Here is a 22,092-nt window from a genome sequence, read left to right on the forward strand (position 1 = left end):
CTTTTCTTGAGATTAGAGAACTACTGATGATCCCAAAAGACTGTTGAACTATGTGGTGTCATGTGACTTTAGTCATTGCTACAAATAACAATGTAAATCCTGGCAACAGGAATAGAAATAGAATAGAAAAACTGAAGAAGCTACACATAGCCAGATATAAGCACACATGTGCTCACAGACCATGTGAGTGTAACAAACTGAGACTACTCTCACTTTGGTTAGTTCTATGCTGTGCCAGTACTGAACTCCTATGACCTTCATAACGTATCTTGATTCTCACCAGCCCTTCTCTAAGCCCTTGTAAGATTCTAGGAGAATGCAAGCTTCTTGTGGACCAGCCTTGTTTTGTTTGTATCATTGCACCCTCAGTGTCTAGGGCAGTGCTTCAAATACCTTGGACATTTAATAAAGCTTTGTTGAATTAATGTGAACCTAATAGGTTCCTTAAGTTTCCTGGCGCATCTAGGTGGTACAGTGGATACAGCAAGGGGAGAAGTGAACCACGCCAGGTTGGAAAGAAGAGAGCAGGTTAAAGGTTCCATGCAGATCAGTATTGGTATCAGGAGGGACAAGAGTACATTTAGTCCGAGGGAGATAGGGAGATCTAGTCTTTAAAAATATTTAAAAGAAGAAATACAGATGATATAAACAGAACGTAGATCTGAATTATAATGAATACCTAAGTTTTCGAAGTGGGAGGTAGAAAACAGTTTTCAGGTAGTCAGTAAATATTTATTAAGCTCTAACTGTCTACTGGGCACTGAGTGAAATGCTAGAGATATAAAGATAGGCAAAAACAAGTTTCCTTCCAACAAGCAATGAACATCTTGATAACTTGCAAATAGTCATGTGGATGCATTGTGTATGTATGAATAGACATATGTATTTGTAGAAACATACATGCACGTACATGAATACATGCACAGGCACATAAATATGTAGATATCTATATAAATGCATAAGCATATATTTATACATATGTGTGTATATAGATATGTGTTTAAGTATACGTGTATGTGTATGTCTGTCTGTCTATCTATCTATCATCCATCTACCTACCTACCTACCTACTTACCTACTTATCTTATCTCTCCCCCCAGTGGGGGAGAGAAGTGAGAAAAGGTTCTTATAGAAGGTTACATTTAAACTGAGTCATAAATGAAGCTAGGGAAGCCAAGAATTGGAAATAAAGAGGCATAGCATTCCAAATATGGGAGCAGCCGGTGCGAATTCATAGTCAGGAGATGGAGTGTCACATGGGACATTCCATTTCTAATGAGAGAGACCAGTAGACTAGTGTAGCTAGATCATGGAGTGTTTAGAAGGGAGTAAAATATAAGAAGACTGGAAAGGTAGGAATGGGTTAGGTTGAGAAGGGCTTCAAATGCTAAAAGAAAAGGGTTTTGTATTTGGTCCTAGAAGTAAAAGAGATTCACTCACTTGAGTTTGTTGAGTACAGAGGTAACTTGCATTTGGGGAAATTCACTTTGGAAGCTCAGTGGAGGATGGATTGGAGTGGGGAAAGATTTGACGCAGAGATCATATTCTAAATCCACTCCTTTGACTAAAAACCTAGCCCTTCTTTGTCCACTTTTCCAGGGTGTTTTTAAGCTTTGTATGAAACAGCTAGGTGGGGTAGTGGATAGAGTGGATAGAGTGGATTCATCCTCCTGAGTTCAAATCTTGTCTCAGACACTTACAAACTGTGTGACCCTAGGCAAGTTATTTAATCCTGTTTGTCTCAGTTTCCTCATCTGTAAAATGATCTGGAAAATGAAATGGCAAACCACTCCCGTATCTTTGCCAAGAAAACCCCAATAGTCTCAAAGAGTCAGATAGGACTGAACAACTATGAAACTTGGATTTATATTTTTGCTTCTGATGTTTGCTGGTGGTCTGAACATGGGCCGATCATTTGACCTCTTTGATCTCAGTTTCCTCATTTATAAAATTAGAGCAATATAGTAATGCATGTAGTGCTAACTTAGACAGTTTTTATGAGAATTCAGGGAAACAATGTGCGTGAAGCCCTTTATAAACTGTAAAGTACTGTGTCAACATTAACTATTACTCCTGTTTTTCTTTCCGTTCCTTGGATGGCTAATTCCATAATTTTTCGGGGATGGAATAGTTTGAATTTATTTTAAATTCTAAATTCCCAACATTGATGTATCCCATGAAGCATTGTTTTTATTGCTGTTATTAATTTGTTTCTGTTGCTGTCTTTCATTTGCATTACATTATGGTGAATGTGATATATTCTGTACGAACAAAATGTAAAGCTGAAAGATTTGGATATATTTCATCAATAGTTTAATAGGTACAAACCAGCAACAAACTGGTCCCTGGATAACATTGATTTAGGGAGTAATATAGCTAGCCAGCTATAAACTATTCTTGTAGAGTTTGAATCCTTTGTAATAATTGTAAACAGTAAACTTTTTGTGTGTAATAGAACCCATTGCTGCTACAATTGCTTCTTGTTATTAGCTTAGAACTTTATCTTGGTCCTGGTTTCATATTATGGACCGATTGCCTGAGAGGTAGATTAATATTATGAGACCAAATTAGTGCTAGAAATGATTACTGATGTTTTGGGCATGCTATTGAATTAACCACTCACCAATGGGAGGAGTGGGTGGAGAATTGATAAAGGGCAGCCTATTAGAAATCTTACATACAACATACTAAAGTCTTTATAATGGTTCCCTGTGTTGCATCTTAATATTCAATATGTCCCAGGTGAATATAAGGGAACAGTGTGAAAGGTCACAGAAGCAGACTCACAAATATGGAAGCAGGATTTTTCTAAATATCCAATTGCTTTCCCTTCATTGGATGGGACAATCCTAACTGGTTTGACCACAGGATTATTATACCCCTTAAAAAGTAGGAAGTTATTTTGCATGAATTGACTACTTTTATTACAACTTTTTCAGGACGTAGGCTCCAGAAAATTAAGCAAAGTGCATCTTAGACCCAGGCCTGGTTGAACAAAACCATCATAAGAGTATCCTCTTTCCCTTCCCCAGACAAAGTTCTGGCCCTCAAAGTAAGATTCCCAACAACTCTATGATGATTTTTATTTGGCCTTGTATTTTGTTGATATATTGAACTCCCAGGTGAGGAAGGTCCTTCTACCAATGTTGGTTTGTGTTGCCATCTTGTCTGCAACTTATCCTCTTAAAAAGTCTTAGGGCACTGAAATGTCAGGTTACTTGGCCAGAGTCAAAAATCTGGTATGTGGGACTTGAACTCAAGTCTTTGTAGCTATGAGGCCTTATTTCTACTCACTACAGTATGTTGCTCCTCTTTTATTTATACAACTATTTAACTTGTGTTTGTGGAGACAAGAGAAATGCTTATAAAAACCAGCCTGGACTAGAGATAGCAGAATAAAAAGGCCACCTCTCAGCAATTCATACTATAGACATTTACAATGGTCAAAATAAAAAAATGCAAAAATGAGATGAATATACCTTGAACAGTTTTCTCTTTTCTTCTCTCCCCTCCCCCCCTTTCCTTTCTCTTCTTATCCCTGTTTATTCTAGGTAATTTATTTCTCTTCTAATCCCATGGGCACGGAGCTATTCCTAGGGAGAAACTCCAGTCAAAGACATACGCACATATATCTGTAGTAGTTTCATTTGCTTTGCCATATTCCTAATAGTCAAGGGTCCATTCCATAAGCAAAGGTATGACCAAATAAAAAGTCAAAAGATCTTATAGTGAAGGCCCATAAATAGGCAACAGGTTGCAACTTGTGCCCTCAACAATTAAATCACAGGAAAAAACAAATTGCAGAATAAGAAGTGGGAATCAGGGAGTATTAAAAAAAACAAAACCAAAATACAAAACAGATTAGGAATTGTTGCCTCCATTCATGGTCATGGTATTGTACACAGCAGAGTTCAACTATCCATGCCCAGGGGACACATTCCCCAGGGAACTATAAAATGAGAGGTTCTATCAGTTGAGATCTGGTTCTACCAGATCTCTTCTAGCTCTAAATTTATTATTGGAACTAAAACACTCAAGGTTCCAAGGGTATCCACGTGGTATGGTGGATAGGACACTGGACTTAGAATCAAGAAGATCTGAATTCAGACAGGCAAGGGTATAAATGGTTCAAGAGTAAGGAAAGGAATAATGTTGCCAGAGGGGTCCACAGGGTTAAGTGTACTAGGTAAGGAAGTGAAATCACAAGAGAAATGAGCAATTGGGAAAGAAGATAGGGATTGAGAAGCCAGAGATCTCAATAAAGTTTATGCACAAGTTTAGAAATCAAGGAGTGGGAAATCTAGAAGTAGAAGATGTCATGGACAGAGAAAAATTTGACAACTCAAGACCTTTAAATGGTCTAGTTTTAATTGACAATGAAGTCTAAGTTGTGTTTTCCTGGTGCTAGAATGGAAATGGAGAGCATGAAAATCGAGAAGGCCATAGAATTTTGAAGCCAAGGTGTTGGGAAGGTTGTTCACATGAGTATTGAGATAAATAAGAATGATATCATGGGTTGAAGAGGAAAACTATGCACTAGGTTTTGACATTTTTGAGGAAGATGGAAGAGTGTCCTTGAGGTAGATAGTAAAGATCTAGAGAAGATGGCATTTGGATAATTTAAACTTCAGAGGAAGAGGGATTGTTGAAGGAAGGCAGGATGTTAAAGGTCTGGAAGAGATAGTATAGGGCAAGGGAGACCTCAACCCTACCTACTAACCCTATATATGCAGGAATATGAGAGTATGATTGACTAGCATTGGACATAAAGGACAGGGACCCAACGAACTCAGGGGATAGCCAAAAGTTTTTTTTTTTAATGTGAAGGAGGTAACTAATGTACTAGTAAAGGCTAGGGATGAAAGGGAGTTCATTTCCAATAGAGCCTGGATTCCAAAGGGCACAGTAGAAGTGATGGATGATAGGCAGGGTAGGATCAAGTTGTTTAGGAATGAAGTTATGTGTGAAGAAACAAGAGTAAGAGGTCCTGAACTTGACTAGTCTTTTTGAAGGTCCTTGGAATTATGGATTTACTCGCAAGTGAATAACACCATATTCAATTTTATTTCAGCATTGCCTCTGACAACCACCACTAATACCAGTACCACTACCACTGTTATTACAGTCAAGCACAAAGGAGTAGCAAAAGTTTCTTTGCAAAACATATTTAGTTTGAATGAACTATTCTCTATTTGCCAAAGCAGAGTCTTACTGTTGTCATGTGATTTTGTTTTGAAGGAGCCAGTCATGTATTATCTAGTACCAAAAATCCTTGTCTGCCCCTCAAGCTTGGGACAAAGTACTCTCTACTCTACAAGCTGTCATCCCCTGACAAAAACCTCAAGGGTTAAGTAGTTGGCTGAGAACATGAACAGGCAGCAAAAACGCACTCAGGTTCAGACTCAGACTTTGGAATTTTTTTTTTGGTGACAAAGAAGACCAAAACATACAGCCAAAAGAAGTCAACAAAGTCAAAGAATCTACATCAAAAGCCTCCAAGAAAAATATGAATTGGTCTCAGGCTATGGAAGAGCTCAAAAGGAGTTGGAAATGCAAGTAAGAGAAATAGAGGAAAAACTGGGAAGAGAAATGAGAGTGATGCAAGAAAACCATGAAAAACAAGTCAATGACTTGCTAAAGGAGACTCAAAAAATACTGAAGAAAATAACACCTTAAAAAATAGACTAACTCAGATGGCAAAAGAGCTCCAAAAAGCCAATGAGGGGAAGAATATCTTGAAAGGAAGAATTAGCCAAATGGAAAAGGAGGTCCAAAAGACCACTGAAGAAAATACTACCTTAAAAATGAGATTGGAACAAGTGGAAGCTAGTGACTTGATGAGAAATCAAGATATTATAAAACAGAACCAAAGGAATGAAAAAATGGACAATGTCAAATATCTCATTGGAAAAACTACTGACCTAGAGAATAGATCCAGGAGAGATAATTTAAAAATTATTGGACTACCTGAAAGCCACAAACAAAAAAAGAGCCTAGATATCATCTTTCAAGAAATTATCAAGGAGAAGTGCCCTGACATTCTAGAGCCACAGGGCAAAATAGAAATTGAAAGAATCCATCGATCACCTCCTCAAATAGATCCCAAAAAGAAAACTCCTAGGAATATTATCATCAAATTCCAGAGCTCCCAGAGCAAGGAGAAAATACTGCAAGCAGCCAGAAAGAAACAATTCGAGTACTGGGGAAACATAATCAGGATAACACGAGATCTAGCAGCTTCTATATTAAGGGATTGAAGGGCTAGGAATATGATATTCCGGAGGTCAAAGGAGCTAGGATTAAAACCAAGAATCACCTACCCAGCAAAACTGAGTATAATGCTCCAAGGCAAAATACAGATTTTCAATAAAATAGAGGACTTTCAAGCTTTCTCAGTGAAAAGACCAGAGCTGAATAGAAAATTTGACTTTCAAACACAAGAATCAAGAGAAGCATGAAAAGGTAAATGAGAAAGAGAAATCATAAGGGTGAATGATAAATCATTATAGAAGATCTTCCATATTATAGTGTAAGCCCAGCTTTTCTTCCTTCCCCCATCCCCCAGCTCCTGAAAGATCTTTAGACTTTCCAGCTTGGAGTAAAGAATCAGGCATTCCTCTCTAACTGATAAACCTTCAACAAGAATGAACCTCTCAGACATTTCTCTCTGGCTGATAGGCCCAAACAAAGAGTTGAATACACCTCCACTAGGAGACGGATAGGTCTTGAACAAAGGACAGGAAATTCTGAAACTGCTTCTTGAGGACCTAGCCAGTTCTCAAAAACAAAATGATTGACAAGATCTTCCCCTCATGAGGGGACTGGCTACCCTCGATGCCCGGGAACATCTGGGACAATTAGCAGTAAGCCTTCCTTGTTTGAGATGCTATAAAAGTCCCCTTATGGGACAAGTAAGTGGGATCTCACTCATGGGGAGGAAGCTTCCTCGGATCAGTTTCCCTCTCTGGCCTTGATTGAGCTGGGTTGTGTAAACCGGGACCTCCCTCAACTTTGAGAGGATCAAGTGCTGGAGTTCCCCGGAGAGGTGATGAATCTATGTTGTCTGTGTCTTTGTCTTTGTAGTGTTAACTGTGTTTGTTAGAATATTTCCCCTGTCTTTCAATAAAAACCATGTTCTGTTGGGAATGTGCCTTATTGCCAGCACGAATCCGAATCCGAACCTAACTTAGCTTAACCGAACAAAGGGACTTACTATGTTTACATTCCTACATGGAAAGATGATGTGTGTAATTCATGAGACCTTAGTATTAGGGTAGCTGAAGGGAACACACACACACACACACACACATACATACACACACATATAGACAGAGGGCACGGGGTGAGTTAAATATGAAGGGATGATATCTAAAAAATAAAATCAAATTAAGGGATGAGAGAGGAATGTATTGAGAGAGGGAAAAAGGGAGAGATGGAATGGGGTGAATTATCACACATAAAAGTGGCAAGAAAAAGCAGTTCTGTAGGAAGGGAAGAGGGGGCAGGTGAGGGGGAATGAGTGAATCTTGCTGTCATCAGATTTGACCTGAGGAGGGAATAACACACACTCAATTGGGTATCTTACCCCACAGGAAAGGAGGAAGAGATAAAAAGGGGGTATGGTAGAAGGGAGGGCAGATAGGGGGAGGAGGTAATCAAAAGAATACAGTTTTGAAAAGGGACAGGGTCAAGGGAAAAAATTGAATAAAGGGGGACAGCATTGGATGGAGGGAAACATAGTTAGTCTTTCACAACATGAGTATTGTGCAAGGGTTTTACATAATGATACATGTGTGCCCTATGTTGGATTGCTTGCCTTCTTAGGGAGGGTGGGTGGGGAGGGAAGAGGGGAGAGAATTGGGAATTCAAAGTTTTAAAAGCAGATGTTCAAAAAAAGATGTTTTTGCATGCAGCTGGGAAATAAGATACACAGGCAATGTGGCATAGAAATCTATCTTGCCCTAAAAGAAAGTAGGGGGAAAGGGGATGGGAGGGAGTGTGGTGATAGAAGGGAGGGCTGACTGGGGAACGGGGCAATCAGAATATATGCCATCTTGGAGTGGGGGGGAGGGTAGAAATGGGGAGAAAATTTTAATTCAAAATCTTGTGGAAATCAATGCTGAAAACTAAAAATATTAAATAAATAATAATATAGATAAAAAAGGGAGAAACTGAACAGAGGAGGCCCAAATAAGAAATTATTACATCAGTCTAAGTAAGAAGTACTGAGGACCTAAACTAGGGTGCTAACAAAAAGCAGGAAGTCAATTGAGATAGACATTACGAAGGTATACTAACAATTTAAAAAAAAGCCAATAACTAAGATGTATATTTTAGATTTATAAGATCCTTTCTTTAATTGATAAGACTTCACAACTAGTTGGCAACCCTCAAGTTGTCAAACTTTAATTATTAGTAGAAAGATGATCTTACCAACAAAAAATAGGAAAGTCTGAAGGAAGGACACCTTTGGGGGAGGGTAAAGAACACAGCATATTAAGTTTGAAATAGTCTAACAGGCAGAAATGGGTGACTTGGAGCTCAGAGAGGTTAGGATTTTGCACATATATTTCGAAGTTATCTAAATCGAGATAATAATTGAAGGCATTAATTTGGATGAGATTACTAAGGGAGAGTGAATAGAAAGATGAAAAGGAGAAAAGAGGAATGGAAGAAAGGAGAGGAATGGAGGAGCAGGGAGGAGGAGAAGAGAGAAGAGGGTCAAGGATAAAACCTTTTAGGACTCCTAAATTTAGAGATGGGAGAAGAAAGAGGACTGAATGAAATTTTATGTGCCATCTATTTTTGTTCTAATCAGAGAAGTAGCTTGGTGGGGATTGGGGGAGGCACTGTGTGAAGTGGTGTGTGTGTGTATATATATATATACACACACACACACATGTGTGTGTGTGTATAAATTTTTTCAATGCATAAATTTACTCTTCTGATTCCCCTCATGTTCTTCCATTAAAAAAATGTTATAAGAGATGGTCTAGCATGGGGTGGGGGTAGAGTGAAGAAAATTATAGATGAAATCTATTTCAAGTAAACATACTAGATTTGCTGCATGCTGAATCATTGTGTCCTACTGAGGCAATTTCCCAGCTAAAGCTTTATAGCTTTTCATGGGCAGATATCTGATCTGCCTTGTTTTAAACACCTTCTCTAGATCTGATGTGATAGAAATCTGGCTCTACAGTCAGAATCATAGCTAGCAATTTCTGCCTCTTGAGTAAATGCCAGGGGTGGTGGTGGTGGTGTAGAGGAGGGGCTTAACTGAGGTAGAGCAGCTAAGGACAAGAAACAAAAACAGTATCGTTAAATTTCTAAACTGCCTAATGTTGGAGAAAATGCCCCTGAGATTAGGCTATCACTGTTGTCAGTGTGGGAGTGGGGTAGACAGGGGAGAACTATCTTCCATACTGTGCCATTAGCACTGTCTAAATTGTCCAGCCAAGGCAAAAACCCATCACCCTGCCCTTTTTAGGTCTCTGCCCAAATCATCCTTATTTTCAGCCCTGCCAGCCACCAACCAAATAATATAGTATGAGTTGAAAAAAATATATATTAAAAAATGACTCAGGTTGTCAGGACTAGGACACAATTCTCTTGAAGAGACACTTGTCTAAATCCTGCAACAGGAATGGTCTGATTAAAAACACAAGGGCTTCCTCAATACTCCTAAATCCTCCAAGGTCACATTCTCCTTTAACTTACAACCTCTAATATAAATTCCTTCTTAACTTCATTTGAGGCTGGAATACAACTGGAAAACCAACAAAATATGTTTCTGCATGTTTCAACTCTTGCTATTTTGTGCCAAGGGAGATTCCAATAAATAGATTGACTTTCATTACCTTCCAGCGCATATTTAATATCCTGTGCAAAGAGGGTCCACATGATCTCAGCACTGACTTTTCCCATGTTTAGTTCTTGAGGGAACCTGTAACCAAAGACATTTTTTCTAGGTCACCAGATGAGAAATATCATTTAAGGTAAAATACCAACAGTGTAACTATGATTTTTCATGATAACACCAATGATCCTTTCAGTGCTATGACACAGAATACACATATCATACACTAGTGCTAAGGCCAATGGTTGTAGCATCAGAGGACCTCAGCATCCTGTATGACCTCAGACAAGTCACTTAACTTCCTTAGGTCTCAGTTTCCTCATCTGTTAAATGAGGGGTTTGGACAAGATGGTCCTTGAGATTCAATCCAGATCTAGATCTACGATACTTATTAGCCTCTGGTTTCTGTCACCTTAAGGCATTAATAATAAAATACAGTAAATAAAATAATAAAACATTGAAGGCAATGTATCCTGACAATTTTATTATTCACTTGAGCTCTCCAGACTGTATATGCTCCCTATTACTGTTTCTTCCCTTCCCTTGTCCTAGCCCCATTAATGTAACTGAATGAATAACACCCGGGTAGAAAAGGAAAAGAAAAGCTGATGAAATCGAGTTTTACTGAATGTGCAAAATTTTTACTTTAGCATGTGGTAATTGCCATAGAAAGGGAATACTATGAGAATATACTCATCTATTCATTCTTCTTCACAACCTAAATTGGAGATATCACTTTGGAAGATCTTTTTTTTTCCTCCTGAATTAGGAACAGTAAATGAATTCCTAACTTTCAGTCTTCACATTTCACCCTCTTTCTGAAGCTGAGCTTTTATTGCAAACCTTCTCCATGCAACACTCCATTTTCCATCTCTGCACCTTTGTATGAAACTCATCTCCCTTTCAGTTCTCTCTCTTAAAGCTCTGATTTCCTTCAAGACTCAGCTCAACCATCCGCCTTTACATGAAGTCTTACATGATTCCACCAGTTACCAACACCTACAAATCACCTTACATCTACTTGTATGTATGTATGTATATATGTGTGTGTAAGCCTGTGTATAAAATAAAGAAATATTGAAGTTCAAGGCATTTAAGTCAGAAATCCAAATATATAAATAAAGTCATAATTGAATATACAATTCCTTGTTATAAAGAATGATTCTCTGTGAGGGGGAAAGGGAGATGAATGCAGAGGAAGATTTAAGCAATGTAAAACATAGCAATAAAATTTATTTCAAAAATTAATATTCAAAAACACTTTGACAAAAAGAAGGTTGATATGTAAGTAGCTTGCTATCTTTTTTTAAAAAAAAATTAGAAATAGATTTAGGTTTCCTTATCCTTAATATTCTTCCCACATTATGAAGTTAGTCAATGACGGAAATAGGAATGGATCCCATGCCTCTTGACCTTCCCATCCAATATTCTATCTGCTAGACCACATTTCCTCTCTATGCATTTTTATAAGGCAGTGAATCAAAAATGTTCCCAAGCATTAAGAATGTCTCCACAGCTAATCTGTTATTGCATCGGTCTATTGGTTTTACCTTAAAAGATTTACAGTTTGGGTTATTGGTTTTGTATTATATGTAATATTCTTTTTTATGCTAGATGAATTCTGAATCCTAATAATAACCATTTGTAAAAGATGTACTCTTACACATAAAACAGTTTTTTTTAACCAATGTGTTATTCTGAGCTCTGTTTCAGATTAGATTTTTGGCTCAATATAATGTAACAAAGAATGAGTTCCAGTTCTTGCTATACTTACTTTTATCTATCAAGATGCTGACCTTTATACTATAACAAAAAGACTCAAAACTTCAATTTCTGATAGTTGTACAAACTTTCTGCAACATTGCTTCTTTCTTTTCCTGCCATCTTTTTTCTCTCTATTATATGAAGAAAGCAAACTCTAGGTTACATTTCCTAAAGTCATTTGGGGAAAAAATGCCTTCTGAGCTTTAAATATACTGATAGAACTCATACATGTTTGGAATATAATAGTTCCAGGATAAAGTTCGAGCTGTCTTCGAATCCTGTCTCAGATACTGGCTCTCTAATCCAGGGCCAGTCATTTGACTTCTCTCAGTTTGTTTCCTCATCTGGAAAATGGAGACCATAATAGTACCTAGGTCTATGGTGGGAGTAAGAGTCTTAGAATGTGACCTCAGGTATTACAATTACTATAAAGAGCAAAGCAGCTCCATTCCACAGGGAAACTCACATGTAACCATGGGCCATCTTTTAGCACTAAAGCCTTCTTTGTTCTGTTTTTATATAACATCTGTTTAGACTTATGACAGGCCTTGTAAGTAAGTTCCCCCAAATAAAACCTATGAACTATCATGCTGACATGGACCCTATTTTTCATCGATATTTCGGCACCTTCTCTTTACCTCTAGATGGTCTGCCCCATGATGCTAGGTCACAGGGTTATCGTGAGGGTCAAACAAGGCAATATATGTAAAGTACTTTGCCAACCTTAAAGCACTATATAAATGCTTGCCATTATAAGAATCATTACTATTAAGTTACTAGACATGGAACAAAACTGAGGAAGTTTGGCTTTATTCTTATACTGTAAAATTGTTAGGTATAATAATACAGAGAAAAATACTGCTAGTAACAAAATTTTCTCACATGCATTCACATCACATCAAATGTTTGGGAAATACTCTGCTTGGACAGTTTATTTGGAAGTATCTTTAATCATTTTTTTTTTACTGGTAACACTAATAATAATAGTCAGTATTTATATAGCTCTTTAAGTTGGCAAAACACTTTACATGTCATCTCATGTATCCTCCACAACAACCCTACAAGACAGATATTATCATTCCTATTTTACAGGTAAGAAAACTGAGGCTGAAGAAATTTGAGTGACTTGTTTGGGGTCATTGAGCTATAAAGGTCTGAAGAAGGAATTTTACTTATTTTTCTAACTCCAAGTTTAGCACTTTACCAGTTTTTGAAGCAGTGGAGGATTTTCCCTCCACCACCAAACAGCCAAAGAGAATGAGTAAAGGTATAGTGAGTACTGGAAAAGGTAGTCAGGGAGGCTGTGTATGAAAATCTGAGCTCCACAAAATGACCAGGACAGTATCTTAGTCTTTTTTTTTAATCCCCTCTATACAGTACTGAAGAGAGAGTAAGGCACTCAATACCTTGGAAAACCAACTTAGAGTTGCAGAAAATGTGCTCGCTTTGGGAATCAGAAGACATGGCCTCATATTACGATATGACACACTATCTATATGACTATGGAATAGTCATTTAACCTTGCCGAAACTCAGTTTCATTAGCTGTGAAATGGGGATGGTAATATTTGTATCATCTATCTATGCAAGCTATTTTATGATACACATTTAATGTGCTGATTTAGAGAAAGAAGCAAAAACACAATTTTATTCACAGTTTACATTCTTTGCTAGGTACATGTGAAAGAAGAGGTTGATTTGCAAATTTTCCTGCTTATTCTGATAAAAGATATCTTTTAGCCATTGGTTGATAAAACATTAATTGATGTTTATGGACATTTTTTATTCAAAGTTAAGGAAACATAAAAGCAGCATCAATGAAATTCATTTGTTTTTTTGTTGACGGTCCTAGGAAGGAAGTAAATAAGCATTTATTAAGCACAAAGTATCTGCCAGGCACTATATTTAACACTGTAGAAATATCATCTCATTTGATCCTCACAGTAACCCTGTGAGATATGTTCTATTATTATCCTCTTCTTAGAGTTGAGGAAACTGAGGCAGCTAGAAGGTAAGTGATTTGTCCAAGGTCACACACAGCTGGTAAGTATCTGAGGCCACATTTGAACTCGGGTCTTTCTGAGTCTAAGCCCTTGTGCTCTATCCACTGAGTCACTTAGCTATCTCTTTTCTGGTTTGTTTTCTTTCGATCTGGTTTGTGGATACCATGATTCAAGGAAAATTTTACTCCTACTTGTCTTCCTTAAAGAACCATCAGGAAATAATTCTCTTTTATATATTCCTTTAAGTGAACAAATTTTAAAAATCAGTTAATTATAAAAGTACAATATTTTTAAGGATCTGGAATGGAGGGCTACATATCTACAGGGGTGAATATTCCCCTAAATAAATACCTTCCTGAGACTTTGTCTCCTATACTGATTCATTGCACTGAAATTAAAGATGGCAGAGCCGCAGATCCCCAGGGCAAAGCTGTCGCAGTCTAAAACATTTGAAACAGGCACCATGAGGTCTAGGAGTGTTGCCCATTGTTTCTATTTAAAGGGAGATTTGCCAAATTTGGATAAATTATTGGCTGGCTACTAGGTTTGTAATTGTATTCCTGTCTTTCTCCAGTCTTGTCTAATTGTATCAAACTTTCTTTTGGAAGCTTGCTAGTATCAAACCTCATTTAGACATAAAATGCTCTCGTCTTCAAGCTTGTACTTTAGCAACTATATGACCAAATCTTGATTCAGAAGGCAAAGCTGCATTTTTTTCCCCTCACAGAGTAGCACTTCTGGGCTTTCCTTATCCTGACAAAGCATCACAATTTATCTGCACATTTCCTGGATGAATACTTGAGATCCAATGATATATCAAATCATTTATCAGAATTGGTGGTTACCTTTCCCAAGTTGAAATATTTCCTATGCATTTCCTCCTTCCACCCCAGGCAATTACTTTCTAATTGTAATTACAAATTTAAAAGGCCTAGAAAAACTATCAAAATATGATTACTGTCAATTCTACTACTTTAGAATGCATTTCAGACAAAACCCAAACCAGTTTACTTTTGTGCTCTCTATGATAAATGAGTTTGGGATTTGTAGTGTAAGTTAATTGTACAAACTAGATTGCAGAAGCCATATTTAATGTGTTTAAGAAGAACAAACTGATTTCAAGCACCTTACAAGTCCTGCAAATCTATGACCTTAACACTGGCTGAGTTGAATGCCTAAGGATACCCATGTGTGGAAACAGCTCCTGTCTCCACATCTTCTGCCTACCATAAGCTGCGAGTCTGATATCATCTAGAGTGATGACAGGGTATCCCCACTTTTTAATGGGTATTCTGAGACTGGTTAGTTTGGGAAAAAAGATTACCCATTATAAATTCATCTCTGTATTCTCAAAGTTCAACCCGAATTGACTCCCAGGGATCCTCCTTTTTGGATTTCTGATTTTCCCAACTAGTACTGGGGAAAATTTTCTTCTCCTGTAAATTATTTGTATGCTCTTATTCCTATTAAATTCAGCCCCAACTTTCCCTAGGCATACTCCATTTTGGTTTACCCTCCTCCTAACACTTTTATTTACTTTGGAATCCCTGTTTTATAATAAATAATTTCCCACATATTATTAGCATTTTCTTCAATTTCTCCTTTTTTCTCCTAGGAGTAACTGAAATCTGGCTATTCCTATGCCAAAGATGAATCTTCTTCTCCCACATCTACCCTCCTAGTCTCAGGGTAAGGTAGGATGGCTGACATATTGCTTATTCTTCTCTCCCATTTCCTTACCATTGTTCTGCTGTTGTCGATTAATAACTACTTCTTTCAAGTTCAAGTCACTGGACAATATAACCCTCATCCTATCTTTGGCACACTCATCTACCAATTTCCATGACACTTTCCTCCATTCTTTAATGATGCTCAGTAATTTTAACATCCACACAGATAACCTTTCTGAAATTGTGTACTCATAGGCCCTACATCTTCTTTAAACTCTCCCTCAATTTCCATTCCATTTCAGCCTTCCATCAGTAGGATTACTCCTAACTCCCCATGGCACAATGAACTTTTAAATGCCTCTCTACTGTCTTTCCCTTCCTTTGCTCCTCTTGCATGAAAGCTTCATCTTCATCGGAAGGACCTAAAATCCTCTGTCTGGCATTTAAAACCCTTTACAAGTTGGCTCCTTCATACTTTTCTGGTGGTCTTATGATTTATTCCTCCCCATACATCTACAATCCAGCAAAATTTTTCTTCCTTTTGTTCCTTGAACACAACACTCCATCTCCCAACTCTAACCTGATGCCCTTCAGTGGCTGTCTCTCATGCCTGGAATGCTCTTCCTCCTTATCTCTGAATCCTGACTTCTTTTAAGAATCAGCTCAAATCTCACCTTGTACAGGAGGCCTTTCTTAGTTCCTTTTCCCTCTTTCACACCTCTGAATGCTAGTGTCTTCTCTTATGGATTACTTTGCATCTTTTTAAAAAAATAGTATTTTATTTTTTCCAATTATATGCAAAGACAACTTTTAACAATCATTTTATTTTTTAAACTTATTTTATTTTCCCCCAATTACAGTAAAATAATTTTTACCATTCATTTTTGCAATTTTGAGTTCCAAGTTCTTTACCTTCCTCTCTCCCCACCCCACCCCCTCATTGAGAAGGGAAGCATATAGGTTATAGGTTATACATGGGTAGCCATGCAAAATGTATTTGCATATTAGTCATTTTGAAAGAAAACAGACCAAAAAAATCTCAAGAAAAATAAAGAAACTAAAAAAGTATTCTTCAGTCTGTATTCAGACACTAGAAGTTCTTTCTCTGAAGATGGATAACATTTTTCATCATAAGTCCTTCAGAGTTGTCTTGGATCACTGTATTGCTGAGAATACCGAAGTCATTCACAGCTGAACATCTTACAATATTGCTGTTACTTTGTACACAGTACATTTCACTGTAAGTCTTTCCAGGTTTTTCTAAGAGTATCTTGCTTATCATTTCTTCTTCATTAATAGCATCCCATCACAATCATGTAGCACAATTTGTTTAGCTACTCCTCAAGTGATGGGCAACCCTTCAATTTCCAATTCTTTGCCACCAGAAAAGAGCTGCTATAAATATTTTTGTACATATAGGTCCTTTTCATTTTTTGTTTTTCTTTAATCTCTTTTTGTATACAGAGCTAGTAGTGGTATTACTAGGTCAAAATGCATGGTTTAATAAACCTTTGGGCATAGTTCCAAATTGCTCCACAGAATGGTTGAATCAGCTCACAACTCCACTAGCAATGCACTAATATCTTATTTTCCCCCACATCTCCAGCACTTACCTTCTTCCTTTTATGTCCCATTAGCTAATCTAATAGGTATGAGGTAGTACCTCAGAACTGTTTTAGTTTGCATCTCTCCAATCAGTAGTGATTTAGAGCATTTTTTCTTCATATGATTATAGATGGCTTTGATTACTTCATTTGAAAACTGCTCATATCTTTTGATTATTTATCAATTGAGGAATGCATTTTGTTTCTACAAATTTGACTCAGTTCTTTATATGTTTGAGAAATGAGGCCTTTATCAAAGAAACTCACTTTAAATTTTCCCCACAGTTACTATTGCTAACTGCATTTCCCTCCATCCTATTCCCCACCCATTTATTCTACTCTCCCTCCTTTGATTCTGGCCCTCCTCAAAAGCATTTTGCTTCTGATTACCCTCTCCCTCCCTCAATCTACCCTCCCTTTTACCAGCTCCCTCTATTCTCTTATTCCCTTCCCCTCCTACTTTCCTATAGGGTAAGATAGATTTCTATACCCAATTGAGTGTGTATGTTATTCCCTCCTTAAGCCAAATCCAAGGAGAGTAAGGTTCACTTATTCCCTCTCACCTCCCCCTACCTCTTCCCCTCCACTGTAAAAAATTTTTTTGCCTCTTCTTTGTGAGATAATTTACCTCTCCCTTTTCCTTTCTCCCTATACATCCCTCTCTCATCTCTTAATTTTATTTTATTTAGATATTATCTCTTCATATTCAACCTGTGCCCTCTGTCTATATATGCTTCTAACTGCCGTAATAATGAGAGACTTTTTATGAGTTACAAGTATAATTTTCCCAATGTAAACTGTGTAGCCTTATTAAGGCCTTGTGATTTCCCTCTCCTGTTCACCTTTTTATGCTTCTCTTAAGACTTGTATTTGGAAGTCAAATTTTCTATTCAGCTTTGGTCTTTTCATCAAGAATGCTTGAAAGTCCCCTATTTAATTGAATGTCTGCTTTTCTCCCTGAAGGATTATACTCAGTTTTACTGAGTAGGTGACTCTTAACTGTAATCTTAGTTCCTTTGCCCTCCATAATGTCATAGTCTAAGCCCTCCAATCCATTAATGTAGAAGCTGCTAAATCTTGCGTTATCCTGAACATGGCTCCATAATACTTGAATTGTTTCTTTCTGGCTGCTTGTAATATTTTCTCCTTGATCTGGGAGCTCTGGAATTTGGCTATAATAATCCTGGAGTTTTCATTTTGGGAAATCTTTCAGGAGATGATTGCTGGATTCTTTCAATTTCTATTTAGCCTTCTGATTCTAGAATAGCAGGGCAGTTTTCCTTGATAATTTCTGGAAAGATGATGTCTAGGCTCTTTTTTTTGATCATGGCTTTCAGGTAATCCAATAATTTTTAGATTATCTCTCCTGGATCTATTTTCCAGGTCAGTTGTTTTTCCAATGTGATATTTCACATTGTTTCCTATTTTTTCATTCTTTTGGTTTTGTTTTATTGTTTCTTGACTGCTCATAAAGTCATTAGCTTTCATTTGCTTAATTCTAATTTTTAAGGAATTATTTTCTTCAGTTTTCTTTTGTACCTCCTTTTCCATTTGGCCAATTCTACTTTTTAAGGAATTTTTTCTTTACTAAATTTTTATGCCTTTTCCATTTGGCCCATTCTGCTTTTCAAGGCATTCTTCTCTTGATTGGCTTTTTGAACCTCTTTTGTCATTTGGTCTAGTCTATTTTTTAAAATGTTATTTTCTTTAGTACTTTTGGGGTCTCCTTTAGCAAGCTGTTGAGTCTTTTTTCATGATTTTCTGGCATCACTCTCATTTCTTCTTGCCAATTTTTCCTCTACTTCTCTTACTTGATTTTAAAAATCCTTTTTGAGCTCTTCCATGGCCTGAGACCAATTTATATTTTTCTTGGAGGCTTTGGATGTAGGAGCTTTAAGTTTTGTTGTCTTCTTTTGAGGGTATGCTTTGGTCTTCCTTGTCACCATAGTAACTTTGTGCAGTCAGCTTTTTCTGTTGTTTGCTCATTTTACCAGCATATTTATTGACTTTTGACTTTTTGTGCAGTTGTTTTCAGAGATACTTCTAGGGACCTATAAGTTTTCAGTTCTCTCAAGATGGTACGATCTAAGGAGATGTGTGTTTATTACCGTCCTGGCCTGTGCTCTGGTCTGTGAGTGACCAAAAGCACCCCTTTCTGCCCAGAACTATGATGACGGTCCCCATTCCACTGTGGCCACAAGCTCTGGTGGGCTAGTGCCTCTCTTCTCCCTGGGACTGCCACCCAGTACTGCAACCCAGATATGAGTATGAAAAGCGATGTAGTCCTACCCCCAGTGAGAGCAAAAAGACCCGGTAATCTCCTTCTGATCAATTGTTTGACCTCCTCCACCCCCCTCCAAGGGCTAAGAGTTCCAGAAGCAGCTGCTGCCACTGCTGATTCAGTGGCTTCCAAGGCCTCCTCCTGGTTTGCTGGGGCTGGGTCTGTGCTGGCACAGCCTGCATTGGACTGTGTTTCACTCTCACCCAGGTGCAACAGACCTTTCCTGCTGACCTTCTAAGTATTCTTTGCCTGGAAAATTATCTCACATCATCCTTTTGTATATTCTGCCACTCCAGGAATTGTTTTATGGCATTGTGTAAGGGTGTTTGGAGTGGGATGGGTGAGAGCTCTGGTGAATTCTTGCCTTTTCTTCATGATCTTGGTTTTGCCTCCCTAACATTCATTGAAAAAAAAATTGAGTTCCAAATTTTCTCCCTTCCTCCCTGCCCCCCTCTCTAAGACGGTAAACAATTTGATATAGGTTATACATGTGCAATCATGTAAAATATAATTCCATATTAGTCATGTCAGGAAAGAAGAAACAGACTAAAAGGGAAACACCCCCCCCACACACACACACACATAAAAGTGAAAATAGTATGCTTTAATCTGCATTCGGATGCCATCAATTCCTTCTCCGAATGTGGATTGCATTTTCCATCATGAGTCCTTTGGAATTGTCTTGGATCGCTACAGATCACTTCCTATCTATTCTGTATACCCATTGCTGTACCTTGTCTCCCCCATCAAAATGTGAGGTCCCTGAAAGACCATGTTTTTGTGTTTCTTTCTATAAACCATGCTTGCTACATAGCACTTAATAAATGCTTGGTGACTGATTTATTGCCCTTCCCAACTATTACCCAATTCTCCCATCAGTGTTCTGGAACCTCTTACTTTTGGACTTCACATTCAGTCATTTCAGTGGTGTACTTACCACCATCCAAATTTTGTCTTCCCCTTTACCTTCTTCCACTTCTACTCTAATAACCTCTAAACTTGAGTGACCCCAACTATTCATTTCTGTGCTTCTTGAAACCTACATTACTAACCTCTACTGGACAACATTAAGAAACTACTGATTTCATCCATTACAAATTCCACCCTTATTGATTGCCCTGTCACATTCAATATGAAGCCTACTAGAATATGCTGGTAAAATTTTAACAACTGGTTCTCTAAGAAAAAATGTACATGTGACATACGTTTTAGATTTAATCTTAATTACTAATATTTTCTCCATCACTTGTTTAAGTTTAGCAGTAAACAAAACAATAAATCAAGCCTTGATTGTTAGCTTTTGCTAACTTCTGAGGCATAAATGCTTGTCCTGAAAATTTAACAACTGGTTCTAGCCAGCAGCAGCTGATCCTGGCCTGTTCTAAACTTTCTTCTTTGTCCCCATTCTCCCTAACTCCATCTCTGCCTTTCCCCTTTAAGCATATAGCTCATCTCCGATTGTTTTCTTTTTTTGCCAAGAAAGGTTTTATTTTCTTGCAATAGCTTCGTCAATTGCACAAAATCATTTTATTTTGCCATTTAAACATTATTACACCATCTTATTCTGAATGGCAAACATTAATTAAAAACAAAACAAAAATAAAAAAATTCACAACCTTAATTACCCAGAGGGTTTGTCATTGAAAAGGGGAAAAGGAAAACTGCTTTTCTTACAGGCTTTTCACAGACATCACATTTTCTCTTTAAAAAGGAGTAAAAAACAAAAGCAAAATAGCTAAAACAGAAAGTCATAAAAATGAACTTTGCAGAATTGTCAACAATATTAAGAAACCACTGACTGACCAGTTTCATTACAGCATCTCCCAGATACAGACCTTCTCCCAGACCTCTTCCCCGCCCATTACCCCTCCCAGTATCCTGGCCAGGAACAGAAGTGGCATTTTCAGAGACAGAGATAAAGACAGTATTGCCAGTAAAACAAACATCTGGATCAGAATTTGATACTGCATCTTCCCTGTGTCCCCTCTCTCCTGCCACAAGTTTCATTTTTTAAACCTAAGAGATTAAAAGGCAAAGAAGGACAATCCTCCAGATAATAGAAGAAAAAAGAAAAAAAGAAAACCAAACTCCACCCATAGAGCTGTCACTGAATTCCCATCCCACCCCACCCCCCATGAATATGGACCTTAAGCATTATGTGACTTCAGAAAACCAACCCACATAAAGGGAAAGGTAGATTTAGAATTTCAGGGATGACAGCCTCTCCTTGTTCCTATGTACCATTTCTGCCCCATGCGTGTACCTTTCCAAAGACAATACAGGGATTGAGAAGATGAACTTGCGTTTACCTTTCTAGTCTGTCAGAACCCAACTAGGGCACAAAGAACGTGATGCTGGCTGGAGTGCAATTACTCATTCCTTTGCTAAGAACTGATCCCATGATTGGTCAGTGTTGGTTACCCAAGGCGGGGGGGGGGGGGGGCGGTCTGCGTCAAAGGAGGTAAAAAGACACCCACTGTCTCCTCAAAATCAGGAAAAAGGAAAAGATGGTGGCATACACAACAGGGCTCTCTGTATGGACACAGATGGAAGAACCTAAAGGGGATATCGAGAGGACTTTGCAAGAAGCCAGAAGAACATGTGACATAAGGGAAACAAAAAGGAGTCATTCTTCCACACACCCCTCATTGCTCTCTCCCTGGTGAGAGAGTCTCCTCCCCCACCCTCACCCTGTAGGGCTGGAATGTAAATCCAAACAGTAAATCAGGTTAGTGATGGCAAAATCCCATCTATATTAGATAACCCCCCCCTTTCAGTATTCTCATAAAGACCAGAGATTCCAATTTCAGCCTGAGCCTTAGCAGATGGTGGATACTGTGATGGGATGGTGATGGTGGGCTGGGCTTGTTCTTCACTCAAACCTGCAATCTTTCCAGTTCATAAAACCATGTAAG

The 22,092-nt window shown here is 37.9% G+C and overlaps 1 protein-coding gene across 1 annotated transcript in view; it reads right to left on the reverse strand.

The window, feature by feature from the left end:
- UNC13C (unc-13 homolog C) overlaps nucleotides 1-22,092 on the reverse strand; it is a 580,271-nt gene that overhangs the window by 226,659 nt on the left and 331,520 nt on the right. The window contains exon 17 of the mRNA XM_036734862.1: nucleotides 9,858-9,943. Coding sequence (XP_036590757.1) covers nucleotides 9,858-9,943 — 86 coding nt within the window. The remainder of the gene's footprint in view (nucleotides 1-9,857; nucleotides 9,944-22,092) is intronic.

This window comes from Trichosurus vulpecula, chromosome 8 (assembly GCF_011100635.1).
Source record: "Trichosurus vulpecula isolate mTriVul1 chromosome 8, mTriVul1.pri, whole genome shotgun sequence".
Classification (NCBI taxonomy): Eukaryota; Metazoa; Chordata; class Mammalia; order Diprotodontia; family Phalangeridae; genus Trichosurus; species Trichosurus vulpecula.